This window comes from Tamandua tetradactyla, chromosome 1 (assembly GCF_023851605.1).
Source record: "Tamandua tetradactyla isolate mTamTet1 chromosome 1, mTamTet1.pri, whole genome shotgun sequence".
Lineage (NCBI taxonomy): Eukaryota > Metazoa > Chordata > Mammalia > Pilosa > Myrmecophagidae > Tamandua > Tamandua tetradactyla.
The window spans coordinates 93,343,921-93,368,353 of record NC_135327.1 but is presented as its reverse complement, the minus strand read 5'-3'; the positions used below and the strand labels follow the sequence as shown (position 1 = coordinate 93,368,353).

The 24,433-nt window shown below is 41.9% G+C and overlaps 1 protein-coding gene across 3 annotated transcripts in view; it reads left to right on the top strand.

Moving 5' to 3' along the window:
* Positions 1-24,433, top strand: part of WIPF3 (WAS/WASL interacting protein family member 3) — a 102,853-nt gene that overhangs the window by 58,714 nt on the left and 19,706 nt on the right. For all 3 annotated transcript variants that reach the window (XM_077120825.1, XM_077120809.1, XM_077120819.1), the window contains exons 3-4: positions 16,922-17,054; positions 19,457-19,588. In XM_077120825.1, the coding sequence (XP_076976940.1) occupies positions 16,922-17,054; positions 19,457-19,588 (265 nt within the window). The remainder of the gene's footprint in view (positions 1-16,921; positions 17,055-19,456; positions 19,589-24,433) is intronic.

The window sequence follows — 24,433 nt, the reverse complement described above, 5'->3', positions numbered from 1 at the left end:
TCCACGTCTTTGTTCTCCAAGTGTTGACATCTGTGTCAGCTCTGAAATTTCTGTTGGCTTTCTGTTGGCTCTGAAGCTTCTGCCATTTTTGAGGTGTCTTCAAAACGTTTCCCCATTTAAAGACTCTAGTAAACTAATCAAGACCCACCTGGAATGAATGGAGTCACATCTCCATCTAATCGAAAGGTCGCACCCACAACTGGGTGTGTTGAATCTCAGTGGAGATAATTTGATCAAAAGTTTCCAACCTGTAGCATTGAATAAGGATTAAAAGAATACTTGCGCACACAAGGTGGGATCAGGATTAAAACACAGCTTTTCTGGGGTACATAATACTTTCAAACTGGCACACTCTCCTAAAGAACAGCAAGCAAATCTAAAAATTTTTAGAGACAGTCAAACAAGTATGGATTGAGCTCCTGGCCTGCTGCAGTCACTGTGTTTGTGTGTGTGTGTGGTGAAAAATTAGGGGCCTAGCATTTACCGTACCCTGTGTATGAAAGGACTTGTGAACTATAAATGTATGTAATTACAGGACCTTATCTTTATTAGTGTAGCTATTATCATTATTATTAAATGCCAAATATCAGGTAGGTGAGAGAAAGATTAGCTTGAGTTTTCAAAAAGTGCCTCATGGAGGAGGTGCATTTGAGTAGGGCAGAGCCATTGGCCTTAAGCAGAGGTGGGTGTCTGGGGAAGATTTGTCTGGTTGTGGAGAATGGAATGACAGGATTGGAGGAAGGATACCTGGAAGTGCTTGGCTGCAGCTCAGTCAGGGTGGCACTGTGGTTGCTGAAGTGGGAGGAGGGTATCATTTGAAAGCTCCACCATATCCAGGGGTCCCCTGACTTAGAAGCATGTAATTCAGGGCAGTTTATTCTTCCCAGAACATGTCCATATTAGCTGTTTTGCCAGGATTTCCTCCTGGCCTATTGACTTTCTTCCACCAGAATCCCACATACAAACTAGACAGTTAAGCAGCTAAACTGGTTTAAGATCAGCGTGGGGAGATGTCCTTCCTTTTTTCTTAGGGAAAATGTCATCCATGGTTGATTCTGGATGTCTAAACTTTCTCATATTGTGGAAGACTCACTCCAGGACCATGAGGTGCTAATGGGTCAGAGAGACCCTGGGGAAGCAGATGAGGGTGGTAACATGGGCTGGAAGGGCCTGCCATGGTTGGTTTCAGGGTGTGTCATATCTCTCTCCTGCAAATGCACAGAAATCAGAACAAATGAGTGGGCTGATGGGTATGGCAAATTAAGGCCTGCCCTTGGTTAAAAAATGTGCTAATGCAGGAAGTCAACCATGAAAGAGGGGCAACCGTGCATGAATATGGTGGATGGGCAATGGTGTTTGCTTTTTATTTTGGGGGGAGGAAAGATGATCAGTTTGTGTTGAGATTAAGTAGTGTATAAGTCAGGGTTCTCCAGAGAAACAGAACCTACAGGAACTATAATATATATATATATATATATAATTATGAGGTATATTTTAGAAATTGGCTCACATGACCATGGGGATTGGCAAGTCCAAATTCTATAGGACAGGACTCAAGCTTTGAAGAAGGTGATTCTAAAATCTGGCATGCCTTAACTCTGCAGGGTATAAGCTGGAATCTCCGAAGAAAATGAAGTTATATTCCCCAGGAGAAGCTGGCTAGCTGAAGTAGAGGAAGGAATTTTTCTTTCTGACTTTTGAAATCCTCAATTCTGATTTTATGACCTCCAATTGATCAGATGAGGAGACAATCCGATGTTGATTGTAGATGCAGTCAGCAGTAGATGTAATCATCTGACAGAAGATGCAAATCCTTTTATGAAATACTCTTATAGTAACAGTCAGGCTACTGCTTGCCTGACCAAACAATTGTATACCATAACGTAGCCAAATTGACACATGTAATTAACCATCACAAGTTACAATTTCTAAGATGTCAACATTGGTATTTCTTGATTTATCACATTAAACATCATCTATTAATGATAGATGATGATAGATAATCCTCAACTCTGCTAAAGAGTTGAGAATTTAGCTCCCTTATGTCACCCCTCATCTCCTCTCTCCACCCTCCTTATTTTTGATACTTAAGGCTCTGTTTTATACTTCCTTTTGTGGATACCTTTGTGACTTTAAATAATATGCTTAAAGTTCTGCTCTTTGTTTTTTTATCAGTGTTGAACAGTATGCTTTGACCTCCTACGTTATGAAATGAGGTCATTGGTGCCTACACCCTTTTCTCCACTTCTCAAATGTATGCATGTATGTATGCATGTATATATGTGTGCATGCATGTATATTTGCATTTTTTAATTAAGAGTAAGATAGACTTCTGTGGGGGGAGGGTAACACCTCTGTGAGTTAGAAAATATTGTAGATTCGTGTAACCATCACCATCAACAGGGTATAATGTGATTCCAATACCCAAAAAACTTCCTCATGTTACTCCTTCGTAGTCACACCCTATCCCAACCTCCTGGCAGCTACTGATCTATTCTCTGTCACTATGGTTCTGCCTTGTCCAGAATGTCTTATCTTACAGTATGAATCACAACCTGTGAGCCTGGCTTCTTTTCCCTAGCATAATACATTTGAGATTCATCTGCATTGTTGCATGTAACAAGAATTCTTCCTCTTTATTTTTCTAGTATTAAAAAATACTAATACTAAAATACCACTGCTGATTAGTAGTTCATGGTTTATCTTTTCATCTATTGAAGGACATGTGGGTTGTTTTCAGTTTTTGGCGATTGTGAATAAAGCTGATATGAATATTTGTTACAGGTATTTTATATGGATATAAGTTTTATTTTTCTAGGATAAACACTTAGAAGTGAGATTGCTGGGCCATAATGTGAATGTATATTTAACCTTATAAGAAACCACAAAACTGTTTGCCAGACGCATTTTATAATATCACAACAATATATGGGAGTTCCAATCACTCTGCAGCCTCGTTAGCACTTGGTATTGCTGGGTGGATGTTTTTGTTTTGTTTTATTTAGCCATTCGAATATGTGTGCAGTGGCGTCTTACCACGATTTTAATTTGCTTTTCCCAAATGGCTTATGATGTTAGACAACCTGTTCTTATTTGCCTTTTAACATCTTCTTTGGTGAAGTGTCTAAGTCTTTTGCCCAATTTTTTAACTGGGCTTTTTAATCTTCTTAGTACTGAATTTTGAGAGTTTTTACATATACTGGATACAACAAAGGATATTCAGTTGGAAAATATTTTCTCCCGGTCTATAGCGTGTTTTTTCATCCTCTTCATAGTGTCTTTCCCCCAAATTTTTAACTTTGATGAAATCCAATTTAGTAATTTTTTTCTTTGATGGATTGTGTTTTTGGTTTTATATCTAAGAACTCTTTGCCTCACCCTAGATCACAGAGATTTTTTTCCTATGCTTCCTTCTGAAAAAAAAAAAAAAAAGTTTTGCTTTGTTTTGTTTTACATTTTAAACTATGATCCATTTTGAGCTAATTGATGTAATTGATGTTTGGGCTTATATTTTTTACATAGGATGTCCCATTATTCCAAACTATTTGTTGAAAAGACTGTTTTTGCTCCTTTAATTTACCCTCAATACCTTTGTCAAAATCAGTTGGCCATATTTGTATGCATCTTCCTGGCCCCCCTACTCTCTTACATTCATCTATGTGCCTCTGCCTTTGCCACTGCCACACTGTCTTGATTGCTGTAATTTATAGTAAGTTTTTAAATCAGGAAGTGTGAGTCCTTCAATTTTAGTCTTCTTTTGTAAAACTGTTTTGGCTATTCTAGTTCCTTTGTCTTTCTATATAAATTTTAGAGTCAGCATATCAATATTTTAAAATCCTGCTGTGATTTTTATTGGAATTGCCCTAAGTTTAAAATTTATCTATCAACTTAGGGAGAATTGAGATCTTTACTATGTTAGTTCTCCAATCTATCTACATGTTATGCCTCTTTTTACTTGTTTTCTTTGTTGTTGTTTAGTCAGTATTTTATGGTTTTCAGAATATACATCCATACATGTTTGGTTAGAGTTATACCTAATTGTATTTGGAGCTATAGTAAAGTATTATTTTTTCAATTTTGGTTTTTAGTTTTTTATTGCTTGTATATAAAAATATGACTGATCTTTGTGAGCTAACCTTGTATCCTGCAACATTGTTAAACTCATTTATTTGTTCTAGGAATTTTTTTGTGTAGATTTCTTGGGATTTTCTATATAAAAAACCATGTTGTATATGAATAGGATAATTTCATTTATTTCTTTCCAACCTGTATGCTGTTTACTTCTCTGTCTGGCCTTACTGCCCTGGCTGAGACCTCCACTGTGATGTGACTAGGAATGGTGACAGCCAACATCCTAGCCTTGTTCCTGACCTTAGTGTGTCTCTCATCAGTAGATATGATATTAGCTAGAGATTTTTTGTCATTGCCCTTCATTGGGTTGGGTAAATCTCTTTCCATTCTTATTTTGCAGAGAATTTTTATCATGAATATATGTTGAATTATGTCAAATGCTTTTTCTGCAATCATTGATATGCTCGTGTACTTTTTCTTCTTTTAACTGTTCATATGGTGGATTTTATTGATTTGTTTTCCTATATTGAACCAGCCTTGCATTCCCAGAATAAACTCTACTTGGTGGTAGTTTATTATTCTTTTTATATATTACTAGATTCTCTCAACTTCTTCATTGTCTGGGATATTTGCTTTCAGTTATGTAAGTATGGTAAAATGTTTACTGTTTTTGCCTCTAAAAGTTGAAAGCCTTTGAAAAACAGCGTTTTCAGGATTATGATAGTATAAATACTATTTGGTATGCAATCGAGTAGGAATCTATGATTGCATTTCTTTCTCTGTGAACCAGTATATGCTTAACATTACGATCATAAGTTATTTCCTTTCTTAGTATAACAAGTACTTCAAAATCATCATTGGTCAATATCCTTCTTGGACAGTTTTCTCTTTTTCCTCAAGTTATTGATTCTCTTTGTTTTTGTTGGTGGTGAAGGAGAGAAGAGACACATTCCTTCTTCCCCTTATGTATCCTCTAGCTTCGTACACAGTTTCTTTATTGTTGGAATTCATTCCATTCTTTTCTAATTTGAACTGATTTCTAGGCCTGCTGCACATTTGTCATCTGGGGATTTCTTTTTATTGGATTCCTGGCTTTGTTCCAGGGAATGCAAGCTTTTAAACAGGAAAAGGTGGGAGTCTGTTGGAACTATTAGAGGGAGCAGCTATAAATAACTAACATTTATTGAGTAATTACCAGGTGCCAAACCCTGTTTTAAGCTCATTATATGGCTCACCTCATTTAATCCTCCCCACAACCTATGTGGTACTTATTATTCTCTTCCCAGTTTTACAGGTGAGGAAATTGAAGCCTGGAGAAGTCAAGTAATTTGCCTAAGTTGTGCGAATAAATGCTGGGTCCACGATCCCATTCAAGATATTGATCTCAGAGCACTCATTTTTAGCTCCAAGGAAGGACTGTGTCCCTCTGATAGAGGCTGTCAGTGGTTTATTCTGCCAAGACCATTTGGATACGGGTAAAACTGGGACCACACATTTCCTTAAGTGTAAGCTGAGCCTGAGCAGAGTAGTAAGTTGCGGAGCTGATCCTTGGACCCAGCGCTTGCCATCACGCTATACTGCCTTCCTAACAGTCGGCCAGAGAGCATGTTTTTGGCAGTCCAACTAGCACCAAACGAAGTGGCTCAGGGAAGAATCAAGGATGTTGGGAGCAGGGACCCCACAGAGACATCAGGTGGGGTATGCCCGATAGCCGGAAGAGCAGAGGACTGTGTGGGGGTCAGGTAGGTGAGGAAAGGCCTGTCACTCTACTCTTCATCAAGGCAGTGCAGAACTGGAGTGAGGCCCGAGGTGGATGGCAGCGTCGTGGTGTGCACATGCTGAATAGCCCAGATCTGGTGTCCTAGGGCCGCAACCCAGAGAGCTTTGAAAGCAGACTCTGGAATGGAGGAGAAAACCATCAGACGCAGCAGTGAGACTCTCCTCGTGTGCGTCCTTGGTAAGGTCTGAGTCATTGTTTCTCTTGCTTCTAATCCAAATACAGACTTTGAGGCTTCTGTTGGATTCTCCATGCAAGGACCTAGAAAAGTGACAGTAAGAAAAGAAAGTCTAGATCCGTTTACATTATTTTCTATAATAGGCCCAATCCTTTGGCCACATCTTGAAATTTCTAGAAATTCTGAAATTTCCTCCTGTTTTTTTTTTGTCGCGGTGTGTCCTTTCCTATGTGAGCAGTGTTTTAGAGTCAGCAGGGAGGCTACAGGCCGGAAACCCCGCATACTGCCCTGCAGCAGGCAAGTGGGCATGGAAGGAGAGTTGGGGGGCAAAGCTCTGGGAGAAAGAGGCGGCTCAGCCGGACTGGCCCACAGGACTGGAGGCTCCGCGTTACCAGCGGAGGCGGTTCAGGTGCAGGCCATTTACAGATGAAGGTATCGGCCGCGGCAGCGTAGGCTTACTCAGCGCGGTTTCGGTTTTAAGCGCTCTCAATCCTCCCCTGCCAAGACGGCCCCTGGCTCATGTTTAACGCGCTTAGGAGGCTGTTCTCCGAGCGCCTCCTTCAGCCTTGGCCGTCCTGTCCCGCCCCTGGCAAAGGCCTAGCACTTGGCTCCTTTGGCCCCTAGAAGCTGCTCCCGTTCTCTCTACCCAGCCCTTCCTTTTCCTTCCCCAGCGCCCTTCCCTGCCCTTCCTTCCCGCCCTGGCTCTCACAGCCCTGGTGAAGCAGTCGCACCCACCCTCATCTGGGGCCTGGCCATCGCCCCTTCGTTACCTTCCTGGGGGGCGTCCTTCCTTACGCGGGGAGCTGTCCAGGGCAGTGTTTAGGGAGCCAGACCCGGGCTTACCTCTCAGTGCCACACGCACTAGTGGTGTGCCTGCTTCACCCCACTGTGCCTCGTGTGAGCCGGAGATCTGTCTGTATATGTCTACAATATAGGTCTAATATATATATTTCTAATATTAGGTCTAATATCTATATTTATAATTTATTTTAATAAATTTTAAATATATATAATTTATTCTAAATAAAGATATTTAAATTTTATTTTAATTTATCTTTTATATATATTATAGGGCTATTCAAGTGCACTTTCAATGTAAAAGTTCACTTTAAAATACACAAAGTGCTTAGAATGGTGCCTGGCACACACAGATGCTTTCACATTCTCTTGCTGCTGTATTGTTTTCGTTGTCACATGTTGCAGTCTGCTTGTGAGTTTCCTTACCCACGCTCCCAGATTGCCACGTGTGCCCAGGGTAGGAGCAGAGGATTCAGGTCCCAGTGAGGGAGTGGGTGTTGCGAAGGAGAGAAGGGCGCTTGCAGGCCCGACGGCCGTGCGAAGCCTTTGACAGAAGTGGGAATGCTGGGGTGACGCGATAGGATTGCCGTCTGGACTGTTATTTCATCCGTTTGCAAATTAATCTGCTGGAAGGGGGGATGCATTTCTTTGGGGTAGTAATTTTGGTTCAAAAGAAATGGAAAGTAAAGAATCTCAACCAGCCTTTGAGACACTGTTTAAACTATGAATTATTTATTCCCTCTTTCTCCTGCCGAGTCCTCGCCTTCTAACTCTGGCCTCTTTATTTGAGCTCCGAAGGCTGTTCTTTCCAGATCCAATGTGGGTTTCAAATCAAATTCTCTCATAATTTAAAATTTAGTTTTAAATTAAAAGCCTGGGAAATAGAAAGAATGTAGCTTGTATTGAATTCACATTTCTAGGGACACAGTAGACAAAGGATAAAAAGTATGAAGATGACTTAGAAAAGTCAGGGCTGTGGCATAACGTTTAGTTTAGAAAGATAAAATAGTATGGAAATAGATGGTGGTGAAAGCTACCCAGTCCTGTCAGTGCACTTAATGAAAAAGAATTGTCCATGTAAAATGGTTAAAATTATTTTTATGTTATGCATAGTTTACCACAATTAAAAATAAATATATATTTTTTAAAGGCAGTTTCTCTTCTCATACATGCAAGTTTTTAAGAAGTCACACGTGATTTGTCAGAGCAGATAGATGTCAGAGTCAGCATATTCAAAGATCCAGGGGCCAAAGTTTATATGAAGTTCATTTTAAAAATATATAGATAAGGTTGTCCACGTGGTGAAAAACGCTGAGTATGCTGGTAATAGAAAGGTGAGTGGCATCTTAAGAGTTTCCAGTCAAAGATATTGGGTAAGAACAACATATAAAAGCCATAATACTGGGCAAGATATGAGTAGTGCTACAGAGAATTACAAACTGTGTGCTTGGGTTGAAGGAGGTGGAGCATACAGGGAAAAGATCACCTGCAGTTGAGGGTGTTAGAACAATCAATCTGAAGGCAGTCCTGGAGATAGATTAAGACCCCAGTTTTGGAGACCAGCTCAGAGGCTCAGATTCAGAAGGAAATCATGGGGAAGTTAACGGGGGGGGGGGGGGATGGAGATGAAAGGGAAGGTATGTGTGTGGGAGCCTGCCCTGGCAGCAGGAGAGGGGCAAGGCGAGGGAGGGGATGCGAGGGAGGGGATGCGGTGGATACAGGTTGGAAAGCCGGGACAGGGCAGTCACTCAGACAGCTGGGAGGTATTCCTACCAGCAAATGGAAAGCCAGAGGAGAGGGTGTGTGCGAGAGGCTGAAGGATTCGGTTTGGGACTTTCTATGCCTGACAGCAGAGAAGTAGAAACGAGAGCCTGGTTTCTCAAGAGAGAGGTCAGTGATGGTGGCCTACAGCTTTGCTAGGTGTGCTCTGCAGAGCATTGATGGGGGAAGGAAGGGTGGAGGAAGGAGGTGAGAGAAGGAGTGGAGAAGAGGATAGAATCCTGGGGACCAGCGCAGCATGGACGTTTAGAGAGCAAGAGGAGGAAAAGGAGAAGGGAGCAAAGTGGTTAGTGCTTGGAGGAGCCCTGGGGTGGGGCAGTGTCTGAGGAGCCTGGTGAGGTGAGAGTTTAAAAATGGTTGTGAGATTTCCCTGCTAAGCAGGGTGGGAAAGGAATTAGGAGGGAAGATTTTGAATGATCACTGCCGAGAAGTTCTTAGGGAGTCAAGAAGATGTTGAGGAGGAGGGAAGGAACGATGGCTGTCCAACTTGAATCCAAGGAAGTCTTGGGATCCAAGACATAGTGGAATTAATGCAGGAATATAATGTCAGACATCCAGTAATGATATTTGTGCACAGGCCATGAAAATTGTCAGTATGTATTAGCTCATTTAACAAAGAGTATAATTAAACAGCCATTTAAAGAGATAAAGTGATGGTCAATGATTCTTCTGTCAACAGGAAGACAGCCTTCCAACAAAAATTTTCACAGAAAAGAAAAACATACAAAGAAGACATCCAAATTTAAAGCCAACTAAATGGAGTGCAGTGGAATACTTCAGAGTTGAGAGAAAGATTGGGCATATTAACAGTCTTGACAATATACAAGTAATAAAACAGATGATAGAACATAATAGGGGGAAGCAAGAAGGAGGGGTGGAGATAAGAGGAAGAGCACTAATTTTCTTTCTTTACATAATTGGGAGGCAGAACGTGCCTCTTAAAATTGATGCATCAGAAAATGAAATTTAGTTAAAATTATGACAGTAACAAATAATGGAAATGAAAATAGAACAGGTATTTAAAATTTGATAATTGTACAAACAGCAAATTCCAGGCAGAAAGCAATTCCATAAGAAAATTTTTTTGCTTTTTTTTCAACAATAATAACTACAAAATGCAAAGATTAAAAGAGAGAGAGAGATGTTAGAATACCTGTAGATTAAAAGAGACTTAAGAAACACATTTTAAAATTGTAGTGTATAGATTTTATATTAATCCTGACTCAGACATTAAAACTGTTTTAAAAAATAATATTCCATGAAATTAAGTAAGTTATCTGTATGTTGATGATATTAAGCAATTGCCAGTTTAATGTGATAATGGCATTTGATTATGTCTAAAACAAAAGGATTCTTATCTTTTAGAGAAGCATGCAAAAATATTTTTAAAATTTTTTAAGAAATGGTTGAGTTCCTGAATGAGTATTGACAGCCTTCTGGTGAATGTAAGTTAGGGGAGAAGAAGTCAGAAATGTACACTTGAATGCCTTTGTAGTTATTTAAGTTCACAAAAGTAAAACAGTATCAGTGATATTCACATATATATACACACATATACATACATACCATATGCACACACATATACAAATATATACATATACATACACAAATGTATATACCCATATAGACGTGTATACATGCACACATGCATATACATATGCTCCCTGAGAGAAGGGTCCTGGCCAGCCTTATCCGTAATGCATCCCCTGCCCCTAATACAATGCCTAGCCCAAAGTTTGTATTCAAACTGTAAATATTACTGGGTTACGTTAGTAACAAAGAAGATTGCTCTGGGTTTTTGTTTGTTATCTAGTCAAACCCCCTTTCTCCAGCAGTTTCCGTAACCTGTTCACAAATTCATATGTATATGAAGATATGTTTTTGTCCAGTGGCCCATCCACCACTTGTATGTTCAATGCCCTTTTGAATTCATAATCACCTTGTTTATACACTTCTCAGATCCCTCTTTCTCCATATTTCTTCATTTCTACTTTTTCCATTCCCAACCTTCTGTCTCCTATTTTTCTAATTATGCCCTATTGAAAGGACTTGGAATTCATGTTGGAATGAAAAAATCTCACTGCTGCTAAAAAGAAGTACAAAAGTCTATCACCAGAGGTGCAGTTTGTAGTCAGGGATGGATTGCCCTACAGTGGACCTGCTTTATAGCATTGCTTTGGGTAGAAAAATGCTGACCATTTAGAGGTAAACCCAGGGCAGTGTATGGAAATGAGGTCAAGCCCAGCGGGTGACATTAATGGGTGAAGTGAGCAGAGCTCCAGAGTTGGAAGGGCTGGGATCCAGGTCAGCTGCAGAGGGGCATTCGTTTCCCAGGCTTTGATTGCTGCCAAATAGGCATGGTGACCGCATCCTGCCTGATCTTCCCATTTTACAAGAGATAATTATGTGAACTCAGATTTTTAAATGTTGCCTATTATTCACATATTTTAAAATACTCTATAGCCCCAAGAAAGCAGGTCAGCAGTCTAGATTTAGGCCAATAGTAGAATCTATAGGCTAGCCATACAACATAAGGGTCTCTTGTGGCCACCTTGTTATGGCAGAGTTAGTTTCACCCACACTGTGTGCGTAGCCATGCCATGGTGGACTGGACCCTTAACCGGGTCCTCGACCTGTACTTGAGAAGCATTTTGCACCCTGATTCCAGGGCACTGTGCTAGGCTTGGGGCGGGGAGTGGGAGTATGGGGGTGAGCATTTATGATGGCCTGAATTTATAAAGTCTGCCAAGAGAATAAAGGTAAATTTCTTGAAATGCATTCATCCATGCCTTCCTTCAATTGGTACTTATCCAGTCGTTCAGGAAGGATTGCACTAGGTGTGTTAGAGAAATAGCAAGAAGCCAGTGAGGCTGTTGGGAACTGAGTCACAGCAATAAAGGGGTAGGAAAGATAAGAGAGATTTAGGGGCCAGATATATAGGGCCTTGTGGGCCATGGTAAGGACTTTGAATTGTTTATTCCGAGTGAACTGAAAGCCATTGCAGGTTTTGAGTGGAGTGATGTTATCTGGATGGCAGAAGCTTTGCTAAGGATGACTGTGGAACATTAGAAAGGGCCTTCCAGGATCGGGGAGTCTTCCTGGAAAATAGCTAAGAGTTAAGGTTAGAAAGGGCAGAGAGATTTGCTCTGGCTTGGCCTGAAGGTGAGCTCAAGATCACCATGTTCAAGGCGTGGAAAGTGCAGGGCTGGTTCTTTAGGGCCCCGGGAGCAATGTAAAGGGATTCGAGCTTGATCCTGATGCTGGGAAACTGGCAATGAGTTTTATGAAAGTGAATAACATGGAAAGTGACATGCCACTTACAAAGGTCACTCTGGCTGCTGTGTAGAGGAGGGTGATACAGGACACAAGAAGACTAGTGATGAAATCCAAAGGTGACGACCACCTGCGTTAGAAACATTGCAGGATGGAGAGAAGGCACCACGTTCCAGCTCATCACTCGAGAAAAATCACTGGACTTCCAATTAACTGACTGGCTGTAGGGAATGAGGAAGAGGAAAGAGTCTGAGAGGCCCTCCAGGTATCTGGCTTGGGTGAGGAGGTAGCTGTTAACATCGGGTTACCAAAGTCATAAGAGTGGCCGAGACAACCCCCAATAGGTGGATTATTTTTATGGTTGTAGAGAACATGGCTGGATTCAGCAGTCAGGCCTACAAAAAGGCCTGACTTTTTTAATTCTCCTTTACCTCCAGATAAGAGAAGGGGCACAGCATGAGTTGGCTCCATAATCTAAGTAACTGCTGTGAGGTCTCTGCAGTTTTGTTTAGAACCTCAGACTTTAGAAAAGGAGGTTAGAGGGATCCGTTCTGGATCCCTTCTTTTATTCATGGATTTAACTGTATACTTGGATTTCTAAAACAAGACATAAAACTGTTAGATCTCAGTATAACCCATTCATGACCAACTTGACTTGTGCACATTCAGGGTGCAGGGAACATTGCATCAAGGCTGACAGGCAAAAGTTAGTTTTCTCTGAAAATATTTCACATCTCTGTTTGGATCCCAGGCTCTCCATGTTCTCATACATAAAGACAGTTGCAGCAGGAGGTGGACAGTGCCATTCTGGCTGTCCTTTCATTTATCTCTTGGTAATGAAAAATCAGTAACTTGGTTGCTGATAGCTGACTGACCCTGTTTGTAGAAGGCAGGGTAGGCTGGGGGCTGGGAGTATGATCAGGCTTGTGGAACTGGAAACATGTACATTAATTTTAGATTTAACAGCCACTTAGGAGCTTCCTTTAGGAGAGTGCAAGGCTGAAACTGTATTAAAATGATAGGTTAAGATCATCCTTGAAACAGATTTGGATTAGTGCTCTGGATTTTTATTAGCATTTTTCATGGAAACCAGTATCAGACAGATGCAATTTAATGGCATATGGTAGGGTGGTGCAACGGTGGCTCGGTGGCAGAATTCTTCCTGCCATGCCGGAGACCAGGGTTCGATTCCCGGTGCCTGCCCATGCAAAAAATCAATCAATAAATAATAACGATGGTATATGGTGGCAGAGGGACACAGCCTGAGGACATGCATTTCAAAGTTTTGATCTAGGCTTGACTGCCACCCCCCTCCCCCAAACTACACTGCAACTCATCCATATAAATGAATAATTACTTTGGTCCATTCATGTGTTGGAACAATAAGCCGGCATGCAAACGAAAAGTATATCAATATGCGAATGTTTTCATAATTTATCAGAGTAAGAGGACAGGCATCTCACCAACTTTTAATACCACCCTTGCCTTTGTTAGTAGTGCAGTTCAATTTTTATATTTCTGATCTGACTGGCTCACTCATATGGAGATGGACTAATTTGCATCACTATTCTTCTACTTTCCATCTTTTTTGGGATCCTGGGCTACTACTTAGTTTGTAGCCTGCTTTAGGAGAACTGAGTCAGCAAGTTTTGTGTGTACCTGACAAATTATCACATTCAATAACAATGTTAATGAGAAAAAACAAGGATGAACTTTGTAGTGATTGTGGGTGTGTGGGGGTGTGTGTGTGTATTTACCGTGGGAAAGTGTTTAGAAGTGGTTTTCTCCCTAGGTTATATTTTTGGTGAAGTTGCCAATGACCAGGATTCGCATGGACTAAAACGTCCAGTGAATATTTGGAAATCTTCCTTCCCTTTTCTGTATCCTGTAACCATCGTAAAAAGATTTCTTAGGGTTTGGAAGATTTTTAAGAAAGCAAATTATGGTCGGATTGTTCATAAATATTGCATGTGGAGTAGAAGTTGCTGTTATTGTGAAATATGAGCCTCAATTTGCAACTACATCCCTAGATGTCCTTTTTTACAAAACCCACTAAGCCTAAATATATCTGGTCACCTTAGCTGCGTTATTAATGCTTTTCTACCTCACAGGAGAGAATGCAAGCACACTATGTGAATATCAGGTGAGGGAGAGCCCTCTAGTGGAAAATCATCAGGGCAGACATTGGAGAAGGAAAGAAAGCTGAGAAGTCATGGGAGAAGAAATGTTAAATTTAGCCGAGAGACTCGAACTGCATCATGTAAACACGAATGTGACTTGCCACATCCTCCTACTTGGAAGACTTTTATCAATAAATCTGTCATGTGGAATGGTCAAGAATTTATTGAGGCATTTTACTAAGTAGGTACTAAAATTTAAATCATTATTTAAAGGAAGAAAAATGTTATTCATAGCCTTCCCCTGCAAAGCCGGGGTGGGTGGTGTCAGGGAACAGAAGGTGCATTTTGGTAATAAATAGAAAATCAAGTCTGAACTGGATTAGATGATCCTCCTGCGGGGTATTAGGTATAGGGATTTGTCATCATCTGGTTGTTTCTTTCAGCAGAGACTGTACCATTCTAACCTAAGCCATCCACCCTGGGCCTTCCCCCAAGGACGTCTTGCAGGCCGGTACACGGATATTGTTAAAACTCACGCCATTGTTTATCTTATAACTAGGAAGAAATGACAAAGCACTTTCTTCCCCAAATCACTGACCATAATGCACACCTGAGGTTGTAAGACCAAATGTTTGTAAAATTGTTCATCCCCTCTGGGCTAGGGTCATATTTCTGTTGGTCCTCATTGCTGCAATTAATTATTTACAGGTAAAATGGAAGGAGACTTCAAAACCTTAAAAGTTCATGGTTTGAAATGATTCCTCGATAGGAATAGTTTATAATAGGGATTTTTTAAGTGTGCCATGTAGGAAGTGCCCTCTGTACGTGTGCGTGCACATGAGTTCCAGGAGAATTGAGTCTCCGAAGCATTCAGCTTGAGGCACCTTGCACCTGCTCTCTTGGTGACCATCACCCACCAGTTTCTCTCCAGGGTTCAAGAGGCCTGTTTCTAGGCAACAAGAACCTGAATTCAAAGCTTGTACCCCTCAAAGTCTGCCTAAGATTCATGACCCGTGCAGTACAGTCAGCCAGTGAAAATATAGGCATTTGGGCATATGTTAGCCCAGTCCAAATCACAATTGCCTTTGTTTCTAGTCTGTGACACTAGGGAGTCGATGAGTTTCTAATCAGCATACTTGGTGTGTCCTTTCTGGGTCAGAGAATGGCTATAGTGAGGATTGGTAAATCCTATTTTTATGTCAGGGACCATCAGAAGTCTGTGTCTTCCATGAAGCCTGCTCAGCCTGATACATATCAGCATTTCTGAACTTAGCAGACTTATTCTCTGGGGGCCTCATTTGGATGCTCAGTCCCGCACTGAATGACTGAGTGGCTTACCTCCTCGCAGAGTACGTCCTGGCTCCCTCGTGTGTCCCCTTGAGAGCAAGGGCATGTCGTACACATCTTGCTCTAGTTCGTTTATTCATTCACTCATTCATTCATGCAGCAAATATAATTGAGCTCTTCTTTGGTGTCAGGTCCCATTCTACTCACTGGGGATATATTTATGAATAAAACAAACAAGATTTATAGAGAGTCCTATGGGGAAATTTATAACCACAAAAGTAAATATAAATTTATACCTGTGGGTGGGCCGCGGTGGCTCAGCGGGCAAAGTGCTTGCCTGCTATGCCGGAGGACCTCGGTTCGATTCCCGGCCCCAGCCCATGTAACAAAAACGGAGAAACAAAATACAATAAAACAAGAAAATGTTTCCCTTTCTTCCTCTCTTCCTTCCTTCTATCCTTCCTTCCTTCTCTCTGTCTTTCCTTTAAAAAAAAAAAAAAAAAAAAAAATTTATACCTGTGATAAAGGTTTCAGAAGAAAAATAGAGTACCTAGAGAATACAATGGGCAGCCTTATTTAGATCAGGGCTCAAGAAAGGCCTTCTTGTTTGGAGAAGTATTAACCATCTATAAAGTCACATATTCAAAACCTTCTGACTAGAGAAACACATCCTCCTGGCCGTGTCTTCTAATTCAAACCCTTCCTTCCCTTATTTGTCACCAACTCCCATACATCTTTTCCAGGGCTTCCTGTTCTAAATAAGCCGTGGAAATCCCTGCAGCTCACACTACAGTGGAAATGAAACAGTTGAATCTGTGCTACTTACAGAGGTGGGACAAAGGTTATTCAGGCAGTATATTTAGGAAGCATTTTAGCAGTTAATAGGCTTATGCTGAGGACTGCACATGTCCTTGAATAGCTATAGTATTGTGAAATAAAAAGCACGTGGGCTTTGGAATTTAGCAGATTCAGATTTGAATCTTAACCCTGTGACTTTGACCAGTTTTGCGAATACTAATGTGACACACCCAGGCAGAGTAGGTAATCAGGATGTTTTCATGGTAACCCGCTGCCCTTCCTTCCTCCTGGATTCATGGCCCCCCGGGCCCTAATTTCTCTTTAGCTCCCCAGTTCTCCCTTTTATTCCATGACCACACAAGGGCCACTATTCTTCCCTTAAAACCAGCTCCCAGAATCTGTATCTGCTTCTATGAGACATAATGGGCTACGTGGGACCTAAATGCAGGGAAGTGGGGTATCTGGGGAGTGAGCAAGACTGTTCCACACCGGAGAATAGCCCATAGCAGGACAGGGCACCAGGACCAGGTCCCACCATCAAGCTGGACAGGGCGTGTGAGTGGGGCTGACCTGACAGGGAGGAAGGGCAGCTGTTAACCCCTCCAGGGTCAGCACAGATAGGCCTTTGTGCCCAAGTCATCTAGAAGGAGGTCCCCAGGGATGGGCTGTGAGCAGGGAGGGCTGACGTTGTCTTCCCAGGACCTGTAGGGACCTCATCAGCCCTGGGATTGGAGCAAAGCAGAGCCAGGGAAACAAGGAAAGACTTCCAGCAGATAGGGCATTTCACTTATCTGTAAATGCTGTATGCACTTATAGTAAAATCCCTTTTACTCCTTACAGGTAAGCACAGATGCTTCCAGCTTGAGAAAGGCAGATCCGAAAGGTCGGAGTGCATTGTTGGCTGACATCCAGCAAGGAACCCGCCTTCGAAAAGTGACACAGATCAATGACCGCAGTGCCCCCCAAATTGAGAGTAAGTGAGCAGCTCGGCCGGGCCTGCCGTGGGCTAAGGGCAGGGCATGTCAGGCACAGCCAAACACCCCTGGCTTGCTCAGGAGTCAAGGCAGGGGCAGCATTTGTCACTCAGGACACAGTCCAGATATCTCAGACCTGCCCAGTCTACAGGCCAAGTGGATGAAAGAAACAGAACTTCCTTCCCGGTCTGTAAATGGTTTAAAACATAGCTTCCATCACTTTCCAAATGATGAAAAAAAAAATCCATATGGTGTCATAGCTTGTTTGTGTGTTTGACAAAATACACACATAACATAAAAGTCACCATTTTAACCACTTTACAGTGTAAAATTCAGCAGCGTTTAGTATATTCACAATGCTGTGCAACCATCACCAATATTTGGTTCTGGAATATTTTCATTGCCCCCAGTAGAGACACAGTATCCATTAAGCAGCGGCTCCCCTTCCCTGCTCCCTCCAGCCCCTGGAGGGCATTAATCTGTTCCCTGTCTCTATGAGTTTGCCTTTTCTGGACATTTCTTATGAGTGGAATCACAGAATCCGTGGTCTTTATGTCTGGTTTCTTCCACTTGGCATAATATCTTCCAGGTTCATCATTGTAGCATGTATCAGAACTTGATTGCTTCTCATAGCTAGACAGTATTCCACCATATGAATGTACCTGTACATTTACTTTATCCATGGTGGGGTAACTTGTAAAGGTCACTTATCTTGTTTCAACATATTCCTCAAAATCAATAGCAGAGAATTAAGGGCCAGCATTAAAAAATGAGTGGTTTTGTTTTGTTTTGCTTTTCATCTTACTCAGAATTCTATCTCACAAGGTTGTATGACACCAGACTTCTTCTACTGTGTGACAGAGTGGAAGGAGCCCCATTCTTAGGGCAGATGACCCATTTTTCAGTCCTAGTTCTGCTTCCAGGCAAATCAAGACACTTTTTTGAGCCTCAGTTTGCTCATCTGCTCATTTTTGTCAAAATTATTAAAATTTGAAATAATATATACATTGAGTATTTATAGCCATAAGTTATTATGTCTGCATATATCTTGCAATGATGTTCATAATGATAATTCTCAAAGAGAATTTTTTTTCAATTTTTATTTTGGTAACATATATGCAACACAAAGTTCCCCATCATAACCCCCCTTTTGGGGTACAATTCAGTGACGTTAATTATATTCATAATACTGTGCTACTCTTACCATCATTCATTACCAAATATTTTTCATTGTCCTAAACAGAAATTTTTCATCCATTAAGCAATAACTGTCTATTCCCCACCCCACCCCTAACCCCTAGTGACCTATAATCTACTCCCTGTCTCTATGAATTTGCTTATTCTAGGTATTTCATATACATTAAATCATACAGTATTTGTCCTCAAAGATAATTTTTAAAGTACAATTGCATCTGATATCTGTAATATATATGCTAAAGTACAAGGATAGAAAAAAAATGTTAATGAAATATTTTCAACATTGATTGCAACGAAAACTAGTTTCTGGTTAGACCTAGTGTCTATTTAAGTAGATCCAGTTAACAGATAAATTCATTTTATTGGAACACCTACTTCCTAATCACTCAAATGAATAGGTTACATTCACCCACCAGTGGGTACTATGTCCTGTTTTCTCCGTGCATAGTAACTTCAGGTTATACTTTTATTTCGGGGGTTGGGGGGGGTGGGGTGCGGGCCTGGGCAGGCACCAGGAATTGAACCAGGGTCTCCGATAACTTCAGGTAATAAACATTGTCTGCCAGGGATTCTTGTGGAGGCTGGAGGTCTTCTTTTGCAATGGTAGTAATCTCACACCTTTGAAAGGGTGGGATTAGTGACCTCGCCTCAGGGGCTCATGAGCCTTTTCCTTAGAAGCAGAGAAGTGTGAAGGGCTTGGGCAGGAGAGCTGGGGAAAGAGAAAAGAAAAATGCCAAAGCACAAATCACTGGAGGTCTTCACTTCTGGCTTGCAGTTCTGGTTAGGGCTCTGTGGACAAGAAGTTAAAATTATTGCCTGGACTAAACCTGTGGGTTTTCTTTGTCTAGAACTCCTACAGCCAAGTAGAAGACTGAGCCAGCTCTACACCTAGATTTGAGTTTTCTAATTTGAAAGCTGTTGCTAGATCCCCTGTTGCACTACAAAATGGCAGTATTCAGGTCCCTTTGTTTTGGTCACTTTGCAGGGTGGCTAGCCTCTGATGGCCAGTCTTTTGTTAGGAGTGGAGAAGGTAGCAGACAGGCCTAAACATATGAGAGCACATGGGGGAGGCCTTGAGTGGAAGGATAACACTGGACGTGGGAGAATGGGACTGTGGCCAAGGGCCAGGTTAACCATAGTCCAGAAGGAGAACTCCCTGCTTAGCTCTGCTCACAGATCCTTTTCTACTTGCCTCTTCTCTCAGATTCTAAGGGAACCAACAAAGAAGGAGGAGGTTCTGCTAACTCCAGAGGTGGAAACACACCCCCAGCCTTGGGAGATCTGTTTGCTGGTGGCTTCCCTGTTCTGCGACCAGCAGGCCAGAGGGATGCAGCAGGTAAGGAGCTCAGGCTGGCCTCCTTCTGGTCTTTAACTCCTTTAATCTGTGGGACCAACTGGCAATTCTCACATGCTTTTAGTGAACAGCCATACAGTAGGAAATCATATACTTGAAAGCCTAAGCACTGGAAGTTTCCAACCATAGAATTGTTCAAGGTATCTTTTATCATCATCCCATTTAAACCATTCCATTGTAATAACTGGAGAATGATTTTCTATAGTGTATAGTACGTGGTGATGGTATGATGGTGGCCCAGACAGTGAAATATTGACAGAAAGTACAAATCATAGCAGAAGATCATAGTGACATCACTGTGGATTCACAAGCAATGTGTTAGTTACAGTGATTCTGAGTCATTGTATTAGTTAGGTACTGCTGTGTAACAAAACATCCTAAAACTTAATGACTTCAAAAAAACATTTATTTAGCGCACAATTCTGTGGACTAGCAATTTAGGATGGTCTCAACTAGGCTTCCTGTAACAGCAAAGATCAGCTCCAGGTTGGGTGGGCAGCTTTGCTAATCTATTTCTCATAGTTCTTGTATATCTTGGGCCTCATCTGGAACAATCGATCTGATTCACCTCTGATCCAGAAGGTCTGTCAATATCCAGAAAATTGCCTTGGACCTGTTTTCATGGCAGTGGCAGTTTCCAGAAGAGCGAATGGGAGTGTATAAAGTCTGTGTAGGCCTTGACATTAGACTTTCTACTGCATCCTCCTAGCCAGAGCAAGTCCCAAGGCAACCACAGAAGCAAAAGGTGAGGAAATAGCCTTCACCCCTTGAGAGAAGGAACTGTAAACTCACATTTCAAAGATCATGGAATTAGGGAGGGGTGAACAATTGAGGCCAATTTTGAAATTAATCTACCTGGTTATTTGTATTTTGGTGGCTCTTTGATGTTTTAAAGACTTGCATTACAATTGGACAAACATATATTTATTGTGTGAAAAAAAAAATCTTTCCTATTATTGTACTCTTTAGCTACCAAGCTGAATAAACGCAAGCTAACCCACTAATCCAGGGATGATCAAGCCCAAACATTCCTGGTACAGGATCTCCCATTGGGTAATTTTTCTAGCCCTCTGTGGCTGTTTGACATTCTAGGGTACATTTGCTGCCCTTACCTAGGAAAATAAAGTCCAGAAAAGATAAATTGCTTTGAGATTCAACTTGAGCCTTCTCAGGGCCATTTTCATTTCCTTGTTTTTATGGACGGTTTGATAGAAAAGTTAGTCTAAGGTTTGCAGCAGTAAAACAAACTGATGTCGTCAGTGCCCTCTTATTTTTTCAAAATTCCCAAGTGGTATCAAACAAACATCCTTTGGAATATAAAATTTATACTACTTTCTCTTTGCAGAAATAAAGATAGGGGAAATAATCCCCAGTTAAGTTTTACTGAGGACCAGCCAAACGAGGGCAGCAGTGGGAATCTCCAGTGGGCTCCAACTACAGGGACACACGTTAGATATTTTAGCCACTATGTTTTTGAAGATAAGAAGTGATCTCTTTAGAGGAGGTTTAAGTCTGTAATGAGGTGACTAATGATGCCTGTTATGGGATGGAAACTCAAGGACGGAACCAGTAGGTAGATGCAGAACTGGGTGCGGTACCATGTCAGTGTAAGTCAGAGGACAGCCTTCCTCCCTCAGAACCCTCCAGCAACCCCCTTCTCATTCAGAGCAAGAGGACTTTGGCTTTTGCTCTCTCTCTGATCTTATTACCTACCCTTCTTCCTTCCTGCCTGCCTGCACTGCAGTTACACTCACCTCCTTACTGTTCCTTGCACTCCCCAGGCACACTCCTACCTCAGGGCACTTGGACTCAGGGCACTTGGACTCACTGTTCCCTGTGGCTTGGCACACTCTTTCCCAGATGGCTACGTGGCTCACGGTCTCTCTCCCTTCAGATCAGATGGTACCTGCGCGATGTGTCAGTGAGGATGTCGCTCATCAGCCCATAGGGAATATGAGTCCCATCCCCCTCACTCCATATCCCCTTTGCCTTCATTTATTGTCCTTGTTTTATCACCATCTATTATATTGTATATTTACGTTCACTAGCTTATCATCTGTCTCCTCCCTCTGAACACAAGCTCCAGGAAGACAGGGGCTTTGTTTTCCACTGCCTAAAAAGTATGTCCAGCACATAGTAGGTGCTCAGTAAATATGTGTTGACTGGAATGTGTGAATGGATAGTATCGTTGCTTAGAGCAGGGCTGACTTCCCCATTAGGCACATCAGGCACAGTGTATAGGACTCAGGGTACATTTAGAGCCCCAGCAAAAATGTTATGTCATTTAAAATCCATAGAAAGAATGTGAACTTTTAGAGTCAAAGATTAGATATGTCTTTATAGCAATATAGTCATAAAATATAATTTTAATATATTTTTATGAAGGAACAGGCCCAAAGAGGCAAAGGTGCTTAGGGCCCATGTTTTAGTTTCTTTGACCGCTCAGGCAAATACCATGCAATGGTTTAGCTTCAACAATGGGATTTTATTGGCTCACAGTTTGAGGCCATGAGAATTCCAAAACTGAGGTGTCAGTAAGGCATTGCCAGGGCTGGTGCTGGTGACCCTCGGTCCTCGCTCCTCTGCCACACGGCCAGGCCCATGGCAGCCCCTCCTGGCCTCGCCCCTCCCTTCCAGGTTCTGTTGATGTGCAGCTTCTGGCTGCTCCCTCCACGGCTTTCTCTCTCTGTCTGAATTTCACTTCACTTATCAAGGACTCCATGAAGATTAAGACCCAGCCTCATGAGGCCGTCCACACCTTAACTGAAGTAGCTTCATCAAAAGGTCCTACTTAGTGTGGATTCACACCCACAGGAATGGATTCAGTTTCAGAACATAATTCTCTGGGGTACAGATTTCCAAACCACCACAGCCCACAAAAGCCATTAGCAGCTTTGGTTTAGAGCTCTGAGGGAGTGACTATTAAAAGAAGATGCAAAGAGTTAACATTATCACTGGGTTGTTTAGAGTGTGTAATGAGACTGCCAAACAATCCACGGACTTAGAAATGCATGTACAGATTTAAGGAAGAAGAAACATTCCATCTTTTGCTACCCACCCCCTGGCTCTCAAAGCTGATTCCTTTCACATCAGCAAAGCATCCTTGATGTGTCCTTGAGCTAGCCTTTCCCTACCCCCTCATGCTCTCTTTTTGTGTTTTATCTGAATTTCTTGGGCTGGCCTTTGGGTCAGGAAAGAGAACCTCCACCTTTCCCTCCCTGCTGGCCCTGGCCTGCCTGACTTCCTGTCCTGTACTTACCTTCTTTCTTTCCTGCAGGCCTCAGCATAAATGCATGGCCTGCTCAGCTCCACCCCAGAGAGGCATGAGCATGAGAAGAATAAGGACTTGCCTTTTCCTTGCTTCTGTTGTTCAAGCCATGATAAAAAATGGGTTTGCCCATGCATCTCATTTGATTGACTGCTTGGCAAGTAGCCCCTGTGCTTTTAACTGTCGCACTATAAGATTTTTTATTGAATCCTGGATACATAGAATCCTCAATTATCTAAGAAACTTGGATTAATTATTCAGGATTGGACCCTGTCTTGTTTTAAAAATTTATTTCCTTTTAAATCTTATCCAGCAACCAGCCTCACCTTGTTTAGGGATGAGCCCTCTGTGGTTGTACAAACAAACATGAGGACTTTTGAGGACTCTAAGCCTGATACCTGCCCCATGTGAAATGCCTCATGTTGAGAGTTGGAGGTTGTAGTCCTGTCCCTGGAAAGGCCAGTTGGGAGCCTTCTGCTCTGTCATAGTCACCAGCTGAACTGAAAATGTCTGCCTTTGGACCCCAGGATGGTCAGGTCAGAGGCAAGGCAAATGCATCAGTGCAAAGACTATCTGTTTTCTGGAACCACCTCAACAGGAGGATTCTGCCTTTAAAACACTACTGCATAGCAGAGGCTACAATAAGGAGTGTTGCCCAGGTGACTGCCCCGCCACATCAGAGGGTCACCTGGTTGAAAAGCCACATTCTGTGGTCCTGCTCACTTAGCTTTGGCCCCGGGCGTCCCCTCCACCATGACTTGCTGTGATTGGCCTGGCTTTTGACATCAATTACTTTAGAGTATAATTTAGCACTAGTTGGATAAGCACACTGGAAACTTAGCCACTGAAAATTAGTACCCAACAGATGTTATAATTTATAATCTGAAATGAAAGCTGTTTCCTATGCTGCAATACCCAGGAAGTTGTAGGTGTGAGAAGCAAACATTTTCACATGGTTTTCACATATTTTTGTGGGGGTTATAAAATATAGGGGTGCTGAAGTGGAGAAAAGTGTGTTCTTCAGAATTCGTCTTAGAGAGAGCACTGTATTTATTTGGAAGAAGTATTTCAATATGCCTCTTGAATGGAAATGATAAGCAGTGATTGCAGAACTTCTATGGAGTAAGTAGGAAAAGGAACTTATTTCAGAGTGAAGCAGAGGATAGATAGAGTAAGAGATAGCAGTATGGTGGAAGGCTGTGCAGAGTGGTGGGTGGAGAGCTAGAACTCTACCCTAGTTCTCTGTGAGGTCCGCCAAACATAAATACTTACGGCAAGCAATGTATTGTTGCCATTGTTGAAAGCAAAAGAAGCACTGTATTTTAAGCTGGAGTTGATATGAGGGAACTACAGAGTGAGGAAACCAAGAGACCAAATGACAGAGAGTCTTAGAAATAAGCATAAATTTTGGAAAAGGGGGGCTTTGAACTTTGACTTTCAGAAGCCATGAAAGTGGGAGGGTCAAAGCCATTGGACCTGGATCTCCAAGGACTACTGACTTCTGAGTTACCTTATATATATGCAGGGGACCTTTAATATTCTGTGCTTGATGCAGAAAC